Consider the following 22,438-nt stretch of genomic DNA (forward strand, 5'->3'; position numbering starts at 1 on the left):
TTTTATAGAAATGTAGATAATGTAGATTGTATGAAAATGTAGATTTTATGAAAATATACAGAAAACCTTTGCTAATAAGTAGTTAGCAATGGCTTTCTTACCTGTTAACAAGTGACCATGAAAACAAGTACTCTGTGAGGAAGATGTTTTGCAAATAGCCAGTTAGTGCCTTTATACTTATTAATGTGAAATGATGAAAGATTTTTTTACTTATAAAACAATCTCTCAGCCATTTGACAGGATTAATAAAAGTGACTAAGGAAATCTACAAAATTAATGATACTTAACCTAAAAATGAAAGTTCAGAGTGAGTTAACAATGGAATGTCCAAAGTAGAAAAGATTGTATTCCATGCTTTTATAATTATATCAGAATGAATTCTGTGGTCATGTGTAACTATAAAAAGGACTAATAAAGTAAGAAAGAAAGAAAAAAAAAGAATGGAATGTCCAGTGTGGTGATGATCTAGATCATGTTAATGAAATCTGCTCATGGAAGTCAATAGTCAAGTGCTACAATGGAACAAAATTCCTTTGCAAACTTGTTATCTAAAAGGAGACAGGAGTACTAATACCCACTTTATTTGTGGACCGAGAAAGACCTATTCTTTAAGAATTAAGATGCTACATAATGTGGATCACGATTTTGTAATGCTTGGGATTGAACCCAGGTGTGCTCTACATTCCCAGGCCTTTTGTAAGTTTTTATTTTGAGACAGGATATTGCCAGGTTGCTCAGACTTACCTGGAACTTGTGATTTTTCTACCTCAGCCTCTTAAGTTTCTGGGATTTCACCCTATCCAATTTTTGTTCTAAAATACTGTATCTGTTTTTTAAAAATATTCTTAGTTATAGTTGAACATAATAACGATTTATTCTTTAATGTGGTGCTGAGGATCAAACCCAATGCCTCACACATGCAGGGCAAGTACTCTACCACTGAGCCACAACCCCAGCTCTACGGTATCTTTTTTAATTAACTTTTCCTGATAATGTATGTAGCCAACAGTGCTTATCACCTGGGATATTGTAGTATAAAATGCAACAGTGGGAACAAAAGTAAATATTTTTTTGTTTGAAAGATTACATTGAAATGATTTTTACTAGAGTTGTTTTAGACAAAGGGGAATGAGGGAAGAAAGTGGGGATAGGATTAGTAAAGACAGTGGAATAAATCTGATATACCTTTCTTGTTTACATATATGAATACACCACGGTGAATCTCAGTATTGTGTACATCCACAAGACTGGGTTCCTAATTAGAATAAGATATATTCTGTGCTTGTATAAATATATCAAAATAGATTCTACTGTCATGTATAACTAAAAAGAACAAATAAAAATTTAAAAATTGATATTATGTGATTTATAAAATGGATTTCAAGGTTATCATTTAAAATCAGTGTGGCTTCACATCACAAAATATTTTCAGAGTGGTTCTCATATATTATGGTTAGGTAACTCTTATAACATTATTTTATGTCTTAGTATGTGTCTGGGTTTCCATAGTTTCTGGAAAAAATTCAGAACTTAGATATTAATGTAGGTAGATATAAATGATTAGCAGTTTATATTGCCATAGCTAATCAGAATTATAGTAATATAGTAATAATAGTAATATATTTATGTAAGTTTAAAACATTAAATATTTCATAGCCATTTTCACAAATCAATTTTTATGGTTTACACTCTAAAATATAGTGTGCCTGTTACCCTAAATTCGGTTAGCTCAGTTTTGTATCCCTTTGGTTGGTGTTTTTGCTCATTTAAAAAATTTTTTGACTTCTTTATTTAGGCATTATTTACATGTGACATTATTCTTAGGAGAAAAATAACTGTAAATTAAGATGAATACAATTAATAATTATGCAGATCCTTCGTTTATTCAAGCATTTAGTGCTATGTTATTTGGGTAGGAACTAAAAAATTGATACTTTATAAGATATGTGTGATAAGTGATATACCTGAAGAAATATGTGATACTACGGAAACATAGAAAAACTGTTTAATTTTTAAATTTTGATCCTATTTTAAAAGTTGGATGTGAGGCCAGGTATCCTTGGCAACCATCATTCTACTTTCAGTTTCTTTGATTTTTTGACTACTCTTAGTAAATGATTTTACTCAGTATTTGTCTTTTTGGTGACTTTTACTATTTCATTTAGTATAATACCAACAAAGTTAATCTGTGTTGTAGCATATGTCAAAATTTCCTTTTTTAAATAGAACTGAATAGCATTCCATCATATGAATTCACATTTTACTTATTCCTTCATTTGTTGGTAGATGCTTTGGCTTGTTTCTGCATTTTAAAAAATTGTAAATAATGCTATCATGAGTGTGAAAATGTGTGTTTGAGACCATGCTTTTAGTTGTTTTGTTTCGAGAATATACCCAGAGGTGGAATTACTGCATTATATGGTAATCCAATTTTTAATTTTTACTATTTTCCACAGTCGCTGTACTATTTTACATTACCACTGAAAGTACACATGGATTTCAGTTTCTCAACATTATAACCAACATTTAATGTTATTATTATTATTTTTGATAGTTAGCCATCCTACTGATGTGAGATAGTATTACCTTGTAGTTTCATTTATATTTCCTTAATGATTACGTTAAAGTTAAAACAATACAAGCTTTTAAAAATTTGTTTTTTTCAAATCTATTCATTTTTAAATCATGTAGAAAATAAAAACTGGTGTTACAAATGGAATATTGACTTTTATAATTTCCCATGTTTTATTTGTATTGAGATCTGTATTTGTTCATATGACCTTGAGTTACTATCTAGTGTTCTTGTTTTACCTTGCAGGACTCCCTTGAACATCTTCCTCCCTCTCTCCCTCCTTTTCTCCTTCCCTCCTTCCTTTTCTCCCTCCCTCCTTCCCTTCCTCTCTCCCTCCCTTTCTTTCTTTCTCCCTCCCTCCCTCCCTCCTTTTCTCCCTGCCTTTCTTCCTCCCTCTGTCCCTCCTTCCTTTTCTCCCTCCCTCCTGTTTTTCCTATCACTAGGGATTTAACCCTGGGGCTCTTTACTATAGAGGTACATCCCTAGTCCTATTTTTTTTTTTCTTATGGGACCGGGACTTACTAAATTGTGAGGGTCTTGCTAAGTTGCTGAGGCTGTCCTTGAATCTGTGATCCTCCTGTCTCAACCTCCTGAGACACTGGGATCACAGGTGAAAGCCACTTCATACTTCATTTCTTATAGGGCATAGATAGTGATATCTTAATTTCTCAATTTCAAAGAACAGTTTTGCTAAGTATAGGAGTCTTGGTTGCTCCCTCATCCCCACATTGCCTACCCAGCTCCAAAATTTCTGATTAGAAATCTGCTAATAATCTTATTAAGGATCCATTGAATGTAATGTATTCCTTTTTTGTTTTACCTTGCAGGATTTAATGCTTTTAGGATTCTCAATCTTTGTCTTTAGCTTGTGAAAATTTGGTTATAATGTTTCTTGGTGTGAGTCTGACTTCATTTTTAAGTTTATTGAGTTTTTTGGCTGTTGTATATTCATGTCTTTCATCAAATTTGGGATGTTTTCAGTCATTATTTCTTCAGATATTCTCTCTGCTCCTATTCCACCCCCATTCTTCTTGAATTACCTCAGTGCCTATGTTCATCTCTTTTCAGGTTTCTTATCATTAGGCTTTATTTTCTTTAGTCTTTTTTCTTTTTGTTCCTCAGACTCTGTATTTTACATTGTCCCAAGCTCGATGATTCTTTGTTATGACTGCTCAAATCTGCCTTCAACTCTCTAGTTAATTTCTCATTCCCCTGTTATGTATTTGAGCTCCAGAATTTATTTTTAGTTTCTTTTTAGGTTTTGTCTTTACTGAAAGTTCCTTTTTGTTCATACATTGTTTTCTTGTCTTTTTCTAATGTGTCTCCTGGAAGATCATTTTCAGTGATAGTTTCTGTTGATATATTTATTTTTTTCCAAGTGGGTCGGTCATACTTTTCTTTTGTTGTGTGTGTGTGATTTTTGTTGTTGTTGTTGAAAAGTGAATATTTGGCTCTAATAATGTTGTAACTAGCAACCAGATTCTCCTTTCTCCCAGACTTTGGTGTATTTGGGGTTTTTTTTGTTTGTTGTATGCTGTCTCTGTGTCTAGATTCAGCCCACTTAAGATCTTCTCAGGTGTTTCCTGTGCCTTTTCATGGACATGTAGAGTAACTTTCCAGTTTTCTGCCCATATACAATGGTGCCCATCCTTTAAATCTGAAGTTCCTTCAGATGGAGGGGAAAGGGACCTGCAAAAATGTAAGAAGTATGGCAGTAGTCTCCTGCTTGTTTATTTTTACCTTTGTGATTAAAGCATTGGTCAGCAAACAGTTCCCTGATACTTGGAGGAAGAGTCTTTTTGTCCACGCTGACTCCAGCATGCTGTTTGCAAGCTCTTACAAGAATATGTACACAATTGCCTACCAGCACTTTAAATAGTTCCTTCTATGCTGAGGTGAAATGACCAAAATTAATTGGAATTTACCATGCAAGCCTTTCCCTGGAAATTGCAAGCCATCAATAGAATCCAGCTGAACACATTCCAAGATCCCCCAAGAGATACCTGACATCACAGACAGTACAAGTTTTGCTTTCCACAGTTTCAGTTACCCATAATCAGTCAAAACGCAAAAATATTAAATAGAAAATTCTAGAAGTAAATAGTTGACATGATGGAATCTCTTTTACTAATAGTATATTGTTATAAATGTTCCATGTTCTTATTTAAAAAAAAATATATATATGTAAGGGAGAACACATTTAGGCTTTGGTACTATCTGTGATTGCAGGTATCTTCTAGGGGGTCTTGGAATATATTCTTCATGGATAAGGCAGTGCCGTTGTAGTTATTTTAGATATATTTAACCAATGCAATTGTCTGTGTGAGAATACACAGTATTTGTGCTTCCCAGCTGCCATCTTCTCCTAAATATTATTTCTCAACATGATTTTTAGGGGCTGGGGATGTGGCTTAAGCTGTAGCGCACTTGCCTGGCATGCATGTGGCCCGGGTTCGATCCTCAGCACCACATACAAACAAAGATGTTGTGTCCGATGAAAACTCTCTCTCCTCCCTCCCTCTCTCCCTCTCTCTTAAAAAAAAAAAAAAACATGATTTTTAATGAGCTCACAGACTTGGATTGAATGGTTGTAACATAATTTATTTTACCCATTTCCAGTTGTTAAATTAGTTTTAGCTAATTTGGGGAGCTAATTAACATTTTTAGAGATTTTCACACACATTTAATTGTTTTCTTCTGTCCTTGTTAATCAGAAACCTTGACCAGAAAGATAGAAAAAAATATTATTAAGTATAATGACATTTTTTTAAAAGGTGCTCTTTAGCTGATTCTGGAGCCTTTGTATGTGAACCCTCCTACCCCCAAGTGATGAGAATTTTGTAGAATCTTCACCCTTTGGCTTGGGTATCTGGCCTCCTTGATTGATCCTATATTTTATTTATGATGAGTCTGTCTTTTTTGGGTTTTGACCTGTTTTACTTTGTATTACAAGAACCAGTCTCTCCTGCTTCTTCACTCCTAAATCTATCACTCATAAAGAATCTTGAAGTCATATTTAACTTCCTCTTTCTTATAAACTGCACATGTATTCTATCATGTCATGTATCAACTGTACTCTGAAATGTTGTCTGGAAAATCTCATCTTTGCTAAGTACTTAGAATTTTATACTGCTTGAAGACATGGCTATCTCTTGCATGGTTTATTGAAGCAACCTCCTGAAACAATCTCCTAGTTTTTGTCCTTTGCTTTCCAAATACAGAGTGATTTATTTTAGTATATAATGTGACTCATAATCAGTGTTTTACTTAATATCCTCCTGTTTCTAATTCCTAATTCTTGTTGAAAGGCAAAAATTCTTAACACTACTTAAAAGGTACAATGTAACATAGTTTTTTTCTTCCTCTCTAACTTGCTCTCTTTTCATTCTTTACCTGCTTATTCTACTCCAGCCTTGTTGGCTTACTTAAATAAAGCTCACTAAGAACATACATATCTCTGGGACTTTGTGTTTGTTCTTCTCACCAACTAAAATGTTCTTCTTCCAATAACTGTTTAGAACCTTATCAGTGAGGCTTTCCCTAATGGTCTTATTTTAAAAGTCTAGTATTTTTTAACCTTTCTTTGTGTTTATTTTTTCTCCTTACCATCTATTATTCAACACATAGTATGTTTTGTCATGTGTTTATTGTTGCCTCCTCCTACCTGAATGATGCCACTTAATGGTAAGGATTTTAGTTTAGTTTTGTTATGTTGTATGTCCATTGCTAGAAAAATAATTGACATGTAGTTGCTGCTAAGGAGTTATTTTAAAATCAATGATTGAATGTGTCCTCCTGCATTTTTGTTTGTGTTATTGCTTATTTAATTTTTCGGAAGCTTTTTGTTAATAAGTTTGCTTTCTCAATGTTTATTTTTATAGCATATTATTTTATAAATGGAACGTTTTCTCTTCTCTTGAAGAATATTACTGGCAGCCCCCCGCCCCCCCCCCAAAAAAAAAAACCCAGATATTTTTCATGCCTGGACTGGTTATTCATCAGGTTGTTGTGTCTTAATTATTTTGGTTTCTGTTTCATACTAAGAATTTTCCTCAGGTATCTACTGAACATTGGTCAACTATTTTTAACACACTGGAAAGCTCTTGGGAATCTCCAATTAATTTGAGTGGGTGATATCAATTCCTGGAACAATCAGTATTTGTTTTTTGGCTAGTCAGAATCTCCTCAGAAAAAAAAAATTTAATATTTATTTTTTAGGTATAGATGGACACAACATAATACCTTTATTTTTATGTGGTGCTGAGGATCGAACCCAGTCCTCTGCCTGTGCTAGGCAAGCGCTCTACCACTGAGCCATATCCTTGCCCTTCTCCACAAAAAATTTATTCTTTATTCCTGGCATATATAATTCCAGTGGTTAGCATTCTGTTTGGGTAAGAAGACTAAGAACCTCTATTTTCAGTATTGCCCTTAACTTCTATATAGTACCACTCTCCATTCTTGCTGCCTAGTTCACAGACTTTTTTTTATGCCCTGCCTATGTAAAGAAGCAACAACCAAAGCCTGAGAAAGCAATATGCTTTCTATATACAAAGATGTATTGCTGTTTTTTCTTAGTATATTTTATTCTTAAGTGTTAATTCCTTAAGATTTATGTTATTACTGTTTTTATGGGCTTTTGGAAATATCCAAACGTGTACAATTTATCTTTACCTTAAAAGCCCTTTGATAATTTTACATGTTTTGTTTATTCTTATTTCCCTAATGCCTATAATAGTGTTCAACCCCTAGCAAAAGGGGTATATGAGTGGTGTGTGTGTGACCAAGATCCCAGGGAAAAATTAGATATTCTATTGAATGGTATGGCCTGTTAGGATTGTAAATTCCTGTGGTAGCTTTGGAAGTTCTAGTCTAAGAAAGAGAAAAGCCATTGTTATATTATTTATTGATTAATAGCAATTACTTAAAGATATGAGCAACACCTACGTGACATTTGTATGTGAATATGCCAGAACCCACAGAAACTTTTCTGAATTGAGAAAAGGTTAATCTTATTGATTGATAATCATTTTCTGATGTCTTAGCATTTTTTTTGAATCTTTTTTCTTTTGGGTGTGTGTGTGTGTGTGTGTGTGTGTGTGTTGTGCTGGGGATTGAACCCAGGGCCTTGTGAATGTTAGGCAAGCACTTTACCAACTGATCTATATCCTCAGCCCAGCATTTTTTTGAATCTTTAGTCTTAATTGTTTTATTTGACTTATTTTGACAGTGTAGAGGGCATTAATTAGCGATATCTTAATTCACTAATGAAAAATATACTATATATTTTTTTACAGTGATACATTTGATATTGCCTGGAATGTCAGAACTGGGATTCACCATAGCAAATTACCAAGTAGCACCTCCTTGCGTGATAAAGATGGGATATTTGCTAATTCAGCTAGCAGTAAACTACTGGAAAGAGCCCATGGAATTCTCACGTCAGTATTGATGAGTAATATGGATTGTTTTGTTATGATTGGTTTATAATTTTTGGCTGCAAAAATGGGAAATGGTGAAGTATTATTTTCATGAGTATAATTTTTGGTGGGGGTCGTACTGGGGATTGAACTCCAGGCACTCCACCACTGAGCCATATCCCCAGCCCTATTTTTTGTTAATTTAAAGACAGGGTCTCACATAGTTACTTTTGCTAAAGCTGGCTTTGAGCTTTCGATCCTTCTGCGTCAGCCTCCCGAGCTGCTGGGATTACAGGCATGTACCACTGCACCTGGCTCATGAGTATAATTTTGATAGATATGTTCCACAAAGCATATTGTCAGTATTTAGAACATGAATCTAACACATTATTACATTGGTGGTTTTGCTGTTTCAGTGTTCCATATCACCAAAATAATTGTGGAGATGATTATTGCTTTTGACAAATCTCACATCTTAAAGAAAGAAAAAACTTAGTTTTTTTTGTTTATTTTAGAATTCCCAGTTGTTACTGCAATAATTAATCTTTTTTAAAAACATTTTTTGTAGTTGTAGATGGACAGAATAATATTTAGTCTTTAATTCTGAAAGTCTTAATAGTTGGGCAGGAAATACATTATAAATGGAATGGTACCATATATAGTAGTATATAACATTTATCCAAGCCTGCCATTCCTTTTTACCTGACCATAGCACTGGTTTCAGATATATAATCATGCATGTGGTACCAGTAAAAAGTTTTTAGTTACCAGCATTAACAAATTTCAGATGCTTAGGAAGAGGTGTGAAAAAAATGGATTCCTTATTCCCTAAGTCCTTGCTTAACAGTATTAATAGACTAATATAGGCCTTGCTCTGTTCCAGAAATGTGTAGTAACTCATTTAATTCTCACAACAGCTTTAAGAGGTAGATGGTATTATCACCATAATTTGACATTATAACAATGAAATCAAGGCTTATAGAAATTAAAATTATACCTTAATAGGTGACATTGGACTTTATCTCAAGCTACAAAAATGTTAAATATAAAATAAGATATAGGTATGATACTGAGTTTTTAAATAAAAAGAGTGGAATAATTATTCTTTTTTTTTAAAAAAAGTTGAAATAAAACAGGAATCTTCTGCATATTTTTATAACTTTATTTATTTATTTATTTATTTTTATATGGTGCTGAGGATCAAACCCAGTACCTCACATGTGGTAGACAATTGTTCCACCTCTGAGCCACAACCTCAGACCCTAATTTTTCATTTGAGACATTGTTTTGCTGAAAAATGTATTTTTTAAACATTCATGAAATTTAGGCATTTCATTTATAATTCTGAAATGTCAGAAATCTTTTGTAGTTAACAGGAAAGTAGATGCCCTACTTACATCCAAGAAAATGAAACTGTACTTTAGATTGGACAATATTGCACTAATAATGATCAGGCTTCCCCCTTTTCCTTTCTTACCCTTCTTAAAAGCTTCTGCTTTATTGACCCAGGTAATATTTTCATATAGAGGATCTGTGTTATTAGAAATAGGTAATACATTGCTTGATTAGAGACCTTGAAATCATTAACCCCTACAGTATTTTTTTTCTAACAAGTATCTTATCTTCTTAGGAGAAACAAAAACTTCAAATCCAAGCCTGCTCTTCCAAAGGTGAGTTTTGTGGGAAAAAAAAATTTTTTTTTTTTAGTAGTCTCTTAGATACTACTTACTTTTTAAAATTTCTCATTCAAGCAATCATTATGATTAAAGATGAAGAATGCCTTATTAAGAGCCAAGATAGGGAGTATATATACTTAGCTGAATCCATTTAAGAAATAACATTGAGTTCATCTATTCCTCCCATGTTCCCTCTCCCTATCCCACTATGAATCAGCCTCCTTATATCAAAGAAGACATTCTGCATTTGGTTTTTGTGATTAGCTAACTTCACTTAGCATTATCTTCTCTGACTTCATCCGTTTATCTGTAAATGCCATGATTTTATTCTTTTTTATTGATGAGTAATATTCCATTGTGTGTATATACCACATTTTTAAAAAATCCATTCATCTATTGAAGGGTATCTAGGTTGGTTCCACAGTTTAGTTATTGTGAATTGTGCTGCTATAAATAATGATGTGACTATGTCCCTGTAGTAGGCTGTTTTTAAGTCCTTTGGGTATAAACTGAAGAGAGGGATAGTTGGGTCAAATGGTGGTTCCATTCCCAATTTTCCAAGAAATCTCCATATTGTTTTCTATATTGGCTTCACTAGTTTGCAGTCCCACCAGAAATGTATGAGTGTACCTTTCCCACCACATCCTCAACAACTCTTATTGTTGTTGTTTGTCTTCACAATAGCTGCCATTCTGACAGGAGTGAGATGAAATCTTAGGGTGGTTTTGATTTGCATTTCTCTAATTGCTAGTGATGATGAACATGTTTTCATGTATTTGTTGATTGACTGTACGTAATCTTCTGAGAAGTGTCTCTTCAGGTGCTTGGCCCATTTAAAATTGATTGGGTTATTTGTTGTTTGTTTTTGGTGTTTATCTTTTTGGATTCTTTATGAGTTCATTTATACCCTAGAGATTAGTGCTGCATCTGATGTGTGAGGGGTAAAGATTTGCTCCCAAGATGTAGGCTCTCTATTCACCTCACAGATTGTTTCTTTTGCTTAGAGCTTTTTAGTTTGAGTCCATCCCATTTATTGATTCTTGATTTTAATTCTTGCGCCACCAGAGTCTTATTAAGGAAGTTGGGGCCTAATCCCTCATGATGGAGATCAGGGCCTACATTTTTGTCTGTGAGATACAGGGTCTCTGGTTTTATTCCTAAGTCCTTGATCCACTTTGAGTTGAGTTTTGTGCATGGTGAGAGAGAGGGGTTTACTTTGATTTTGTTGTATATGTACTTTTAGTTTTCCCAAACCATTTGTTGAAGAGGCTTTCTTTTCTCCAATGCATGTTTTTGGCACCTTTGTTTAATATAAGATAATTGTAGTTTTGTGGGTTAGTCTTTGTAGTGTCCTCTATTCTGTACCATTGATCTACCAGTCTGTTTTGATGCCAGTACCATGCTGTTTTTGTTACTGTTGCTCTGTAGTATAGTTTAAGGTCTGGTATAGTGATGCCAACTGCTTCACTCTTCCTACTAAAGATTGCTTTGGCTATTCTGGGTCTCTTATTTTTCCAGATGAATTTCACTTTTGCTTTTTTTATTTCTATGAGGAATGTCATTGGAATTTTGATCAGAATTGGATTAAATCTGTATAGTGCTTTTGGAAGTTTGGTCATTTTGCTAATATTACTTCTGCCTATCCAAGAGCAAGGTAGATCTTTCCATCTTCTAAGGTCTTCTTTGATTTCTTTCTTTAGGGTTCTGTAATTTTCATTATTAGATCTTTCAACTCTTGAATTAAGTTGATTCCCAGGTTTTTTTATTTTGTTTTGTTTTGTTTTAAGATACTGCAAATGGGGTAATTTTCCTTTCTGAGGATTTGTCACTGATACAAAGAAATGTTTGATTTATGGATATTGATTTTATATCCTGCTACTTTGCTGAATTCATTTACTAGTTCTAGAAGTTTTCTGGTGGAGCTTTTTAGGGTCTTCCAGGTATAGAATCATATCATCAGCAAGTAGTGCCAATTTGAGTTCTTCTTTTCCTATGTGTATTTCTTTCGTCTAATTGCTCTGGCCAGTGTTTCAAACTATGTTAAATAGAAGTGGTGAAAGAGGGCATCCCTGTCTTATTCCAGTTTTTATAGGGAATGCCTTTAATTTTTCTCCATTTAGAATGATGTTGACCTGGGGCTTAGCATAGATAGCCTTTATGATGTTGAGATATGTTCCTGTTATCCCTAGTTTTTCTAGTGTTTTGAACATAAAGGGGTGCTGTATTTTGTCAAATGGTTGTTCTGCATCTATTGAGATGTTCATATGATTTTTATCTTTAAGTATATAGATGTGATGAATTATATTTATTGATATCTGTAAATCTCTAATGAACCTAGATGCAAAAATTCTCAATAAAATTCTGGCAAATCACATTCAAAAACATATCAAAAAGCTTGTGCGCCATGATCAAGTGGGATTCATCCCAGAGATGCAAGGTTGGTTCAACATACAGAAATCAATAAATGCACTGTTCTTTTCATTGTCTTCAAATAGGTAACTTAATATTGAACTTCATATCATAGCCAATATGGATATGTTCTGTTTTAAAAAACCAGGCATTACTTAAAAAGTATGGATGCTAGAGAAGGATTCAGAAGAAGAGATGACATCTAGGTTGGGTTTTGTAATATATAAAAATTCAAGGTGCTCTTCCATCACCTTGAATGAGTCAACAGTCAACATTTAGTTTTTACATGTGCATATCTATGTGACATATACATGTTCCCTTTCGATAATAATTCAGTTATGTTAGTTTGTGGCAAGGAAGTGACCCCTTGAAATGAGGAGACAGCTTTTATGATCTCAGATTTTTCCTATATGACTATAGCTTTGTAATGACAGTCCTGCTTTTTTTTTCTCCTCTCATAACTTGAAAGTGTCACGTCTATTAAATCTTCTTTTCTAACATGTTTTATTTTTTTGGTTATATTCTTTCAATGACTGGTCATTGCCCTTGTTTCTACTTTGATAATCTGTTTGTATCTTATACTTCATATCAAAATGATGGTAATGTTTGGCTCCCCTTGTAAATTTTTATAGTCACAGACTCAAAACAATTTTATTATCCATTTGAGTCCTGTTTAATAGCATTAGAAATATCTTAGTCTATCCAGGCTACAAAATACCTTAGACTGGTTCATTTATAAGCAGAAAATTTATTGTTCACAAAGGGCTAACAGATTTGATGTCTAATGAGGGCCTCTTCTTCATGGATGACACCTTCTATATGTCCTAACATGGTGGAAGGGGTAAACAAGTTCCCTTGGTATTCTTTTATAGGAGCACTAATTTTGTTCCTGAGAGTAGAGACTTCATGATTTAATCACCTCCAAAAGTCTCACTTCTTTATTCTATCACATTGTGAATATTGTTTTAATATATAAATTTTGAGGCTGTCAAATATTCAGACTGCAGCAGGCAATATCTTACTAGTCTTTATGTGTACAAGCACCTTACATAGAATCAATAAATAATTGTTGAAAACAATGAACTAAGCAGTGACAATGGAATTGAGAAAGGAATAAAGTAGATAATTAACAAAAGCTCTATGAATGGATTTAATTTTCCGTCTTTTTCTGTTTAGATCTATGGCCCTTTTTCTTTTGTCATTTTAATAAATCTTAGTAACATTTGAGTTAATTACTCTTTAATATCCTAGGAATCTATACTTACATGCAGTGTTTCTCCAGTAGTCAGAATGACAGCTGCTGTGTAGTAATCACTGTGACTATTTTGTGATTGGTCAGGTTATTGTGAGTTTTATGAGCAGAGGTCTGATCCTTAGTTGCTGAGGAAAAAATTGTTGAAAATTCACTAGTAGGTAACCATTTGTTAAATTATTTAAAATTAGTTTATAATTTTGAATACCTACTACATACCAATTGAGTATAGAGTATTTGGGAAATACAGTGAGAGGCCTTGTTTGCTCAAAGCTTTTGTTCTGGAGAAGAAAAAGACAGTATACAAAAATATAAATTAGATAGTTTGATATTATTTACATTGACGAAAATTAAATGACATAATTGACAGAGGTAGGCAACTGTTTTGATTCTTAAGTGAAAACATCCTGAGAAAATTATATTTAAATTGAAAGCCAAGTAAAAACTAAGCCTTGTAAATGGTCTGCCTGTGTAGTACTCCAAGCAGATGAACAGGTTGGAAAGACTCCAGGGCAGGAATTAATGTGTATTTAAAAAATATTTTTACAAAAAAACTCTTTTAACAGGGAGGAAGGGGAGGGGAGGAAGTATGGGTGGAAAAGATGGTGGAATGAGATGGACATAATTACCCTAGGTACATATGGTGCAATGCTACACCATGTACAATCAGAAAAATAAAAAGTTCTGCTGCAGTTGTGTATAATGAGTCAAAATGCATTATGCTGTCATATATACCTAATTAAAATAAGGATTAAAAAATTATTTAAGATATTCTCTTAGTTATTTTATGTAGTCAACATGTATTTTTCATAGAGTGACAAACAGCAATTATGTATGCTATATTATTAATATTACAACAATTATAACTTTAAATATAGATTTTTAGATTATAAAAGTGAAAATTTATTTCTAAGGCCATTTTCTTTTTCTTTTCCCTCCCTGAGTAGTGTTTTGTTTTGTTTTGTTTTCCCTCTCTTTTTTTGATGTTGGTGGGGATCAAAACACATAATTGCTAGGCAAGTATTCTACCAATGAGCTACATCTACAGCCCCTTCCACAGTATTTTAAATTCGAAGGGGATCATTTTAGGCTTCATTACTGATTTTTGTTTTTATTTAAGGATAACTTGTGTATTATTCTAGTTGAATCTTGACCAGTATTTAAAATTGTTTTTCTGTGTGAATATCCTGTGGATTTTCTTATGAGAATTAAAGATGCAAGTAAAATTAAAACCCTCCAAAGTTTATCACATATGCCATTTTATACATATATTGTTACTTTACATGACTTTTATTTATTTATTTTGTTGGCTATACTTTGTGTGCTACCACTGAGCTACATTTCCAGCTCTTTACATGACTTTTTTTTTTTTAAATGTTAGTAGTGATTGCAAATATTTTTCCATGTCAGCAAATACAGGTTTGTATCACCTTTATGTGCACTATAATATTTGGTTATGTGAATGAAACATACTTTATTTAAATAATATGTCTTTTCATAATTTTTCACTATGTTTTGAAGTACATTGCCTTAGAAATCTTGTTTGATAATACCTAGAAGTGAACTTGCTTATCAGGACGGTTTTACTAACTAATATTCTCAATAACTGTGCCTGTCTGTGCCTATTTCCCATTTATTTGAATATAAGTGAGACTGAATAATTGTCTTTGTGTTACTTGACATTTTTATTTCATTTGAAATTTGCCTATTCAGGTCTTTTCATGTGTGTGTGTGTCATGTATGTGACACAAAAACTTTTAAAAACTTAAAAGTTCTTTATATATATGGATAATAAGCCTTTGACACTTGTTGGAAATAATGTTAATTCAAGTTGTTTAAAATGTGTGCTGTCTTTTTTCTACTTGAGAGTTTCAATATTTTGATGTTTATATTGTCAAAATTTGCATTTTATCAATTTGCCATGTTTTAATTCAATCTTGTGATTTTCATAAAATAAGATCTTTACTACTTTTTAATTGATCTAGGAGATCAGAAACCTTGCCAGCACACCTGTTGCTTCTAGGCACACACCGCCTATGGAATTTGGAAGAAGCTCTTAACAACTGTTCTAGGGATGAACTGTGATTATAATAATTGTAGTGATAGTACAGATGTCCTTTTCTATATTTCTGAATACTCACAAACTAGTGTCTAGAGGCTGGGACTTCAGAAAATTAAAGTATCTTTTATGTGCCTTTTTGCCAGCAGAAATAGATTTAGTAGCCAGAGTCTCTGTTTCAGTTGTATCTTCCCAGTCTCACATGTGGATATTTGATTGACAAGCTTAAATCATATCCAGAACTCTAGATATAGAAGAGTCTGGAGATTTTTGTTGTTTAATTTTTAGCTTCTTAACTTTTGGAGGAAGGAAAATGAAATAGATATTAAATATCAAATTTCCAATTTTATCACAGTCATGAGGTACAATGAATGATTGTATGGATAGGAAATTAGGAAAACTCTCTGAGCATTTTTTTCATTATTCTTAGATTAATATGAAGAATTTATTTTTTGCCCCTCTTTTTCAGCACTTGCTGGAGGTAAATTCTTTGAAGCATCTTACAAGATTGACCCTACAGGATCGCATAACTAAGTCTCTTCTTCATTTGCACAAGAAGAAAAAGCCTCCCAGCATCAGTGCCCAGTTTCAGGTTATTTCCAATTTTACTTATCTCTATAGTACTACAGACAAATTGTGGATTAGAAGGGTATTTCATTTTAGATAATTCTGTCTGTAGTCAAACTTTTCTGTATCCTGTGAAGGGATCACTTGCTTTCTTTTTTAAATAGAGAATAATACCAAGGAGCCAAATAACTTACTGTGTGCTGGTAATCTTAAATAAAAAGCAATGGTTATAATGAAACCGCTGCAAGAATTTTTAAAAAAGATCCTTTATTTGTAATCATATGCGTTAGTGTCATTTAGTTGTGAAGTAAAAAAAAAAAATGGGAGATGGTACTTGAGCAGGCCTTGGTGCTGTCTACACACTGTAGAGTCTAGTTCTTTGTAGATTTAGAAAGACAAAGATGAATGGGTTATAGCATCCCCACCCCACCCCCCAAAAAATAATCAAGTGGTAAACACTGCTGTGAGATCGTATCAGAATTTATTAATGTATAACATAAATAGGAGCATAATCAGGCTTGGTACAATTGTTTGGTCATTAGCACTCTTCCTCCTGATTAGCACATCAACATGAGAAGCCAAATTTTGATCTAAAAGGAATTTTGGTAAGGGAACATTAATACCATGATTGTACAGTATAAAATCATTGCACTGCTAAGTATCCTTTTTTATGCTGCCTTTTGTTCCTTGGATATAAATATCATTCTTTTTTTTTTTTTTTTTTTTGTTAAATGAATGACCACAGTTGTTGTTTTTAACTTTATTTTTTTCATTTATTTATTTACTTTTTTTTAAATGTGATGTTGAGGATTGAACCCAATGCCTTATACATGCTAGGCAAGTGCTCTACCACTGAACCACAACCCCAGCCTTATAAATATCATTCTTACACCAAAGAACAACTATAAAAAAATAAGTTATACTCATAATCCTATCTTGTCCTTCATTCCCCCTTTCAGAAATTTCAGATATTCTCAACTTATATTCATTTATATTTAAATTTTGCAGAAGGATCATCCTTAACACTTCTAATACATTGTCAAATTATAACAAAAGTAGTTAATTTTTGATTATTTAGAAAATTTAAATTAGTAAAACCAAATGAAAATCCTCTACTATCAAGAGTACTTTATTTTTCAGTGTACTTTATTTTTCAGGATGTTTACTAAATATTTACACATACTCTTTTATCTGATTTACACATATGCATTATCCCTCCAATATATGAGATAGATACTATTGTTCTTATCATATAGGTGAGGAAACTAAGTAAAAGGTTAGGAAATGCCACATGGTATAGATGGATGGTATACCAACATTTATGTGAATGTTTATTTTCCTCAAAATGAAATCTTGGAACTCATGAAGGCTTAATTGATACAGGAATTGCTCTTCTGCTATAAAAACCAGAATACTGGAAAAGAAATATGAATCAAATGTTTTCAGATATTCGGTAATAAGCATTGCAGGATTGAGTCTTTCAAAAAGGAAAAGAAGTGAAGAAAGCCTCAGATGAATGTCTAAAGGCAGTTTGCTAAAACTCAGAGAAAACCAAAGCAGATAAATGTTTAGTAATCTTGCTAACAGAGGTAGATGGAGCTGGAATTTGTGAGGCAGTATAGTGGAAAGAGGAAGCTTTATGGAAGGAAGCTATGCATCTGCTGAGGGGTCTCCTTGAATCCATGTCTGATTGGTGATCTATGCACATGTAGATTAAAACTTGCTGAGACTGAGAAAAGAATAACCAGAATCCTGTAAACGTAGTATTTATAAAAAACTAGAGGAATAGTTATATTGCCATCAACCTGAGAAGAATGACCTGTTGGTAATGGTTCAGAAGACCACAGTTTAGTAATAGGACTGAAATAGTGACCCAAAAATAATAGGCATGGGTGAATAGTAGATAAGAATTTCAAAATAGTATTATAGATCTTTTAAATATGCTTATAGATGTAATGAGAAAAATGAATTTGATGAGAAAAATGGAAGATACCTCTTTTGGAGTGTATGACAGTCTCTGCTTATTCTGCACACTGCTTTAGGAGAGGAAGCTGCCATTATCTTTTCCTCTTTCCCACTTCCCTGTTGCAATCAATAAAGACCATTCATTTGTTAAAGAGAAGTAAAAAGACTCCAAATGAAACTTTTTCTTTTTTCTTTTTTCTTGAGAAGGGTCTTGCTAAATTGCTGGAGCTGGCTTTGAACTTGCAATCCTCCTGCCTCAGCCTTCCAAGCTGCTAGGATTACAGACATATACCACCACACCCAGCCTAAATGGAACTTTTAAAGAATAAAAAAGTAATGTTAGTCAATAAAAAATAAACTAGATTGGATTATCATTTTATTAAATAGTTCAGAAGTAGTAAATTTAAGTCATTTAATTTTTAAGAAAGTTAAAAAAAAAGATGAGTGGGTAAAGAAAATAGCATCAATCACTTGTGGAATCATAATTCTTACCTATATTCTGATCACTTCAGAGAATCACAGTAAGTAAACAATTAAGAACTATTTCAGGGCTGGGGATGTTGCTCAAGCGGTAGCGCCCTCGCCTGGCATGCGGCCCGGGTTCGATCCTCAGCATCACATACAAACAAAGATGTGTCCGCCAAAAACTGAAAAATAAATATTAAAAAAAAAGAAGTATTTCAAAGACTTGAGCAGCACTCTTTACCTTCTTGATTTCAGCTAACTACAGAGTATTCATTCATGTAAGTGCCCATGGAACACTTGTCAGTATAGGTCATGAATTAAGCTAGAAAAAAAACCTTAACAAATTTAAGTAGTTAAAATCATAGAAAATGTTTTATTTGACTATGATGGAATTTAACTAAAAATCAAAGAAAGATAATAATCACCAAATAGTTGGGAAACAAAGGCTAGACTTCTAAATAATACATGAAACAGAGAGGGAAGAAAAATGAAAAAATATTTTAAATGAAATAAAATATCAAAATTTTTACATTGCAGCTAAGGCAGTACTCCAAGGTTAATTTATAGTGTTGAATGCTTTTATTAGAAAAGGAAATAGGTTTTTTTAAAAAATAAATCCAGTGTTTTTTTTTTTTTTGTAGTTCTATATGGACAGTGTGCTTTTATTTATTTTTTGTTTATTTTTATGTGGTGCTGAGGATCAAACCCTCAGCACCATGCAAGGCAAGCACTCTGCGACTGAGCTATAGCCCCAGCCCAGGAGATAGGTCTTAATTCAATAATCTAAATTTACCATAGAAACATAGTTCAAAAGAATAGGTCAAATCCAAAGCACACCGAAAGAAGGAAATAATAAAGATAACAGTAGATTTCACTGAAATTGAACATAGAAAAGAAAAATAATAGAGAAAAATCAGTGAAATTTAAAAATGAAACAAACCCTGTATCTCTGGTCAGAAAATTGGTAAACCTCTGATCGTACTAATTGGAAAAAAAAAAAGAGAAGTTAAAAATTACTATTATCAGGAATGAAATAGAGGACATTACTGCATACTCTGTAGGTATTAAATAAAATTAAAGCAAGAGATTACTACCTTACTTCACAGCCTCCTTAGTGATTTTAAAATTCATTAAGAATGCATGAGTTTGGGGGGGAAAAAAGAGGGAGGCACGAGTTTGAATAAGATTTTTTAATGAAATGTGAAGAATATTGAAAAGCATTCTATATTTAGATTATTCTTAAACTGCATCCATATCCTGTTTTGTCTTTCATTTAACCAGAATAGGAATATACACAATTTGTTTTTCAGAAACAAACCTCTTTCTATGGATGCATAGAAAGTTTTTCATATTTTGTCAATATTATTTATATTTATAATTATTTGTTGCCAATTTGGAATGGGAGAGTATTAATTATTTTGCTTTTATTGCAGGCATCTTTAAGCAAGCTAATGGAGACACTTGATCAAGCAGAACCATATTTTGTAAAATGCATTCGCTCTAATGCTGAAAAGGTAAAAATGTCCTATAAATGATTACATAAGCCCAAATTACTTGAAGATTTTAATTCTTAAAGAGAATAAATAGGAGGGGCTATATATAATATTTATGAGGTAATAGTGTTTCATAAATATTTTCTGTGGCTCATCTTCCAGTTTCTACCCTTACTGTATACAAGTTGTTTTCATGGGTTTGATTTACCATCTCCTAGAATTTTAAAAGCAAATACCTCTTGAAATTCCATTAAAAAAAAAAAAAAGATTTTTCTTTGAAACTTTTGTTACTATAAAGTTTGAGTGTATGCTATATCTCTGTAAAAAATTGTCTAGCAGTTTTCTTGTTTGGAGATTTTTGTCTCTGTAACCTAGGAAAGATACTATAGACATTCTTCATTCCTTTTTGTTTTCTATGTTAGTTTCCTTAGGATTTTTTAAAACTTTAGATTCTTGTCCCTATAGGGAAGATATCAAGACATTCTTGATTGTTTTCTTCCCCCCCTTTGACAGTTCCCTTAACTAGAGCTATTCAAAACATAGTAAGTGTAAATATAAAATATTTGTCATCTTTATGTTAATCATAGGAAAAAATTAGTTCTTAGCCTAAAGAGCAAAGATACAGTAGGAATTGTGTTCATCTTTCTTAAGTCAGTTTGCTTGCTTATTTATTTGGTACTGGATATTGAACCCAGTGGTGCTTAACCACTAAGATACAACCCCAGCCCTTTTTATTTCTTATTTTGAGACAGGGCCTCACTGAGTTGCTAGGGCTAGCCTTGAATTTATAATCCTCCTGCCTCAGCCTCCCAAGTTTCTGGGATTGTAGGGTGTATACCTGCATGCCTAGCAGCTTTCCTAAATTTTAAGAAGCAATCTGCAACTCTGTCATTTAAAAGCTTTGTGACCTTAGATAAGTGATTTCATTATTCTATGGCTTAAATGTTTTCATTGGTAGTATATTTATAGGACTAACCTCACAGTGCTCTCTGAGTATATATAATTCCTATCTGTGAAGTGCTTAATTCCTGCCTGTACTAAGTGGTTAATAAATGTTGGTTATTCTTTTGTATCGACCAAATTGGAAACTTTATTTAGGGTTAAATATAAGTTTGAGTTCCAATTATTAGTAGACCCTGGTATACATAGTTCAATTAATGAAGTATTTCAGGGCACAGAATAAGTAATAAATGTTAACTGCTATTATTTTATGACATAAATTGCTCATTTGTTTTTAGGTGTTTTGTTTCCTTGATAGCTTGTATGCCTCACCTAGCTGCAAGGGAAAATATTTGGGATTGCCTTAGAGGATCACTAAACACAACATTTAGAGATCAGAGAATATATCAGAAGCTCCAAAGAAAGCTTCTTATAAATGTCTAAAAACTTGCCTAGTGAGTTATCTAGTAATGATAAGATGTTGAATAGTACCTCCCATTAATCTCTTACCTATTGTTGCTCATACAATTAAGAAATTTATTGTGAGGGACTTTTAATAATTTTTTTTATTTTCAATGTTTTATACCAGTATCATCAGCAAGAAGTATTAGGAAATAAATTAGTCTTCACCTTATATTAGGAGAAGAAAACTGTCACCACTCAGTTAACAGGCAACTGAATGGGGCTGGGTCAGTTGGTTTCCTAGTGATATTATAGATAAAATCATAATGAAATACAAAAATATAAGTAACTCTTCACTATGTACATTAAGATTTTTCTTTTTTATTATATTTTTTAGTTGTAGATGGACATGATACCTTTATTTTGTTTATTTAGTTTTTAAAAAAAATTTGTTGTAACAACAGAATGCATTATAATTCATATTACACACATAGACCACAATTTTTCATATCTCTGGTTGTATACAAAATAGAGTCACATCCCTTATGTTCTTCATACATGTACTTAGGGTAATGATGACCATTGCATTCCACCCTCTTTCTTACCCTTATGCCCCCTCCCTTCCCCTCCCTCCCCTTTTTCCATTTGCTCAATCTAAAGTTCATTTAATCCACCCTATCAGCCACAGCATATTGTGAATCAGCATCCTTAAATCATAGAAATCATGGAGCATTTGTTTTTTTGGGATTGGCTAATTTCACTTGGCATTATGTTCTCCAGCTCCATTCATTTACCTCCAAATGCCATGATTTTATTCTCTTTTAATGTTGAATAATATTCTGTTGTGTATATATCCACATTTTCTTTATCTATTCATGTACTGAATGGAATCGAGGTTGATTTCACAGTTTAGCTATTGTGAATTGTGCTCCTATAAACATTGATATGGCTGTGTCCCTGTAGTATGCTATTTTTAAAACCTTTGAGTATAGACCTAGGAGTGGGATAGCTGGGTCAAATGGTGGTTCCATTCCCAATTTTCCAAGGATTCTTAATACTGCTTTCCATAGTTTTTTAATGTGGTGCTGGGGATTGAACCAGTACCTCATACATTCTAGGCAAGTACTCTACTACTGAGCCACATTCCCAGCCCCTATAGATTAATCTTGTTACAGATTTTTGTATTAGCTAGACTGAGGCCTGTCTGGGTGATTGCATT

The 22,438-nt window shown here is 32.9% G+C and overlaps 1 protein-coding gene across 11 annotated transcripts in view; it reads left to right on the forward strand.

Moving 5' to 3' along the window:
• Nucleotides 1-22,438, forward strand: part of Myo9a (myosin IXA) — a 293,301-nt gene that overhangs the window by 182,388 nt on the left and 88,475 nt on the right. For all 11 annotated transcript variants that reach the window (XM_021727982.3, XM_040275557.2, XM_078049353.1 and 8 more), the window contains 4 exons: nt 7,870-8,013; nt 9,623-9,662; nt 15,858-15,980; nt 19,819-19,899. In XM_021727982.3, the coding sequence (XP_021583657.1) occupies nt 7,870-8,013; nt 9,623-9,662; nt 15,858-15,980; nt 19,819-19,899 (388 nt within the window). The remainder of the gene's footprint in view (nt 1-7,869; nt 8,014-9,622; nt 9,663-15,857; nt 15,981-19,818; nt 19,900-22,438) is intronic.

This window comes from Ictidomys tridecemlineatus, chromosome 5 (assembly GCF_052094955.1).
Source record: "Ictidomys tridecemlineatus isolate mIctTri1 chromosome 5, mIctTri1.hap1, whole genome shotgun sequence".
NCBI lineage: Eukaryota > Metazoa > Chordata > Mammalia > Rodentia > Sciuridae > Ictidomys > Ictidomys tridecemlineatus.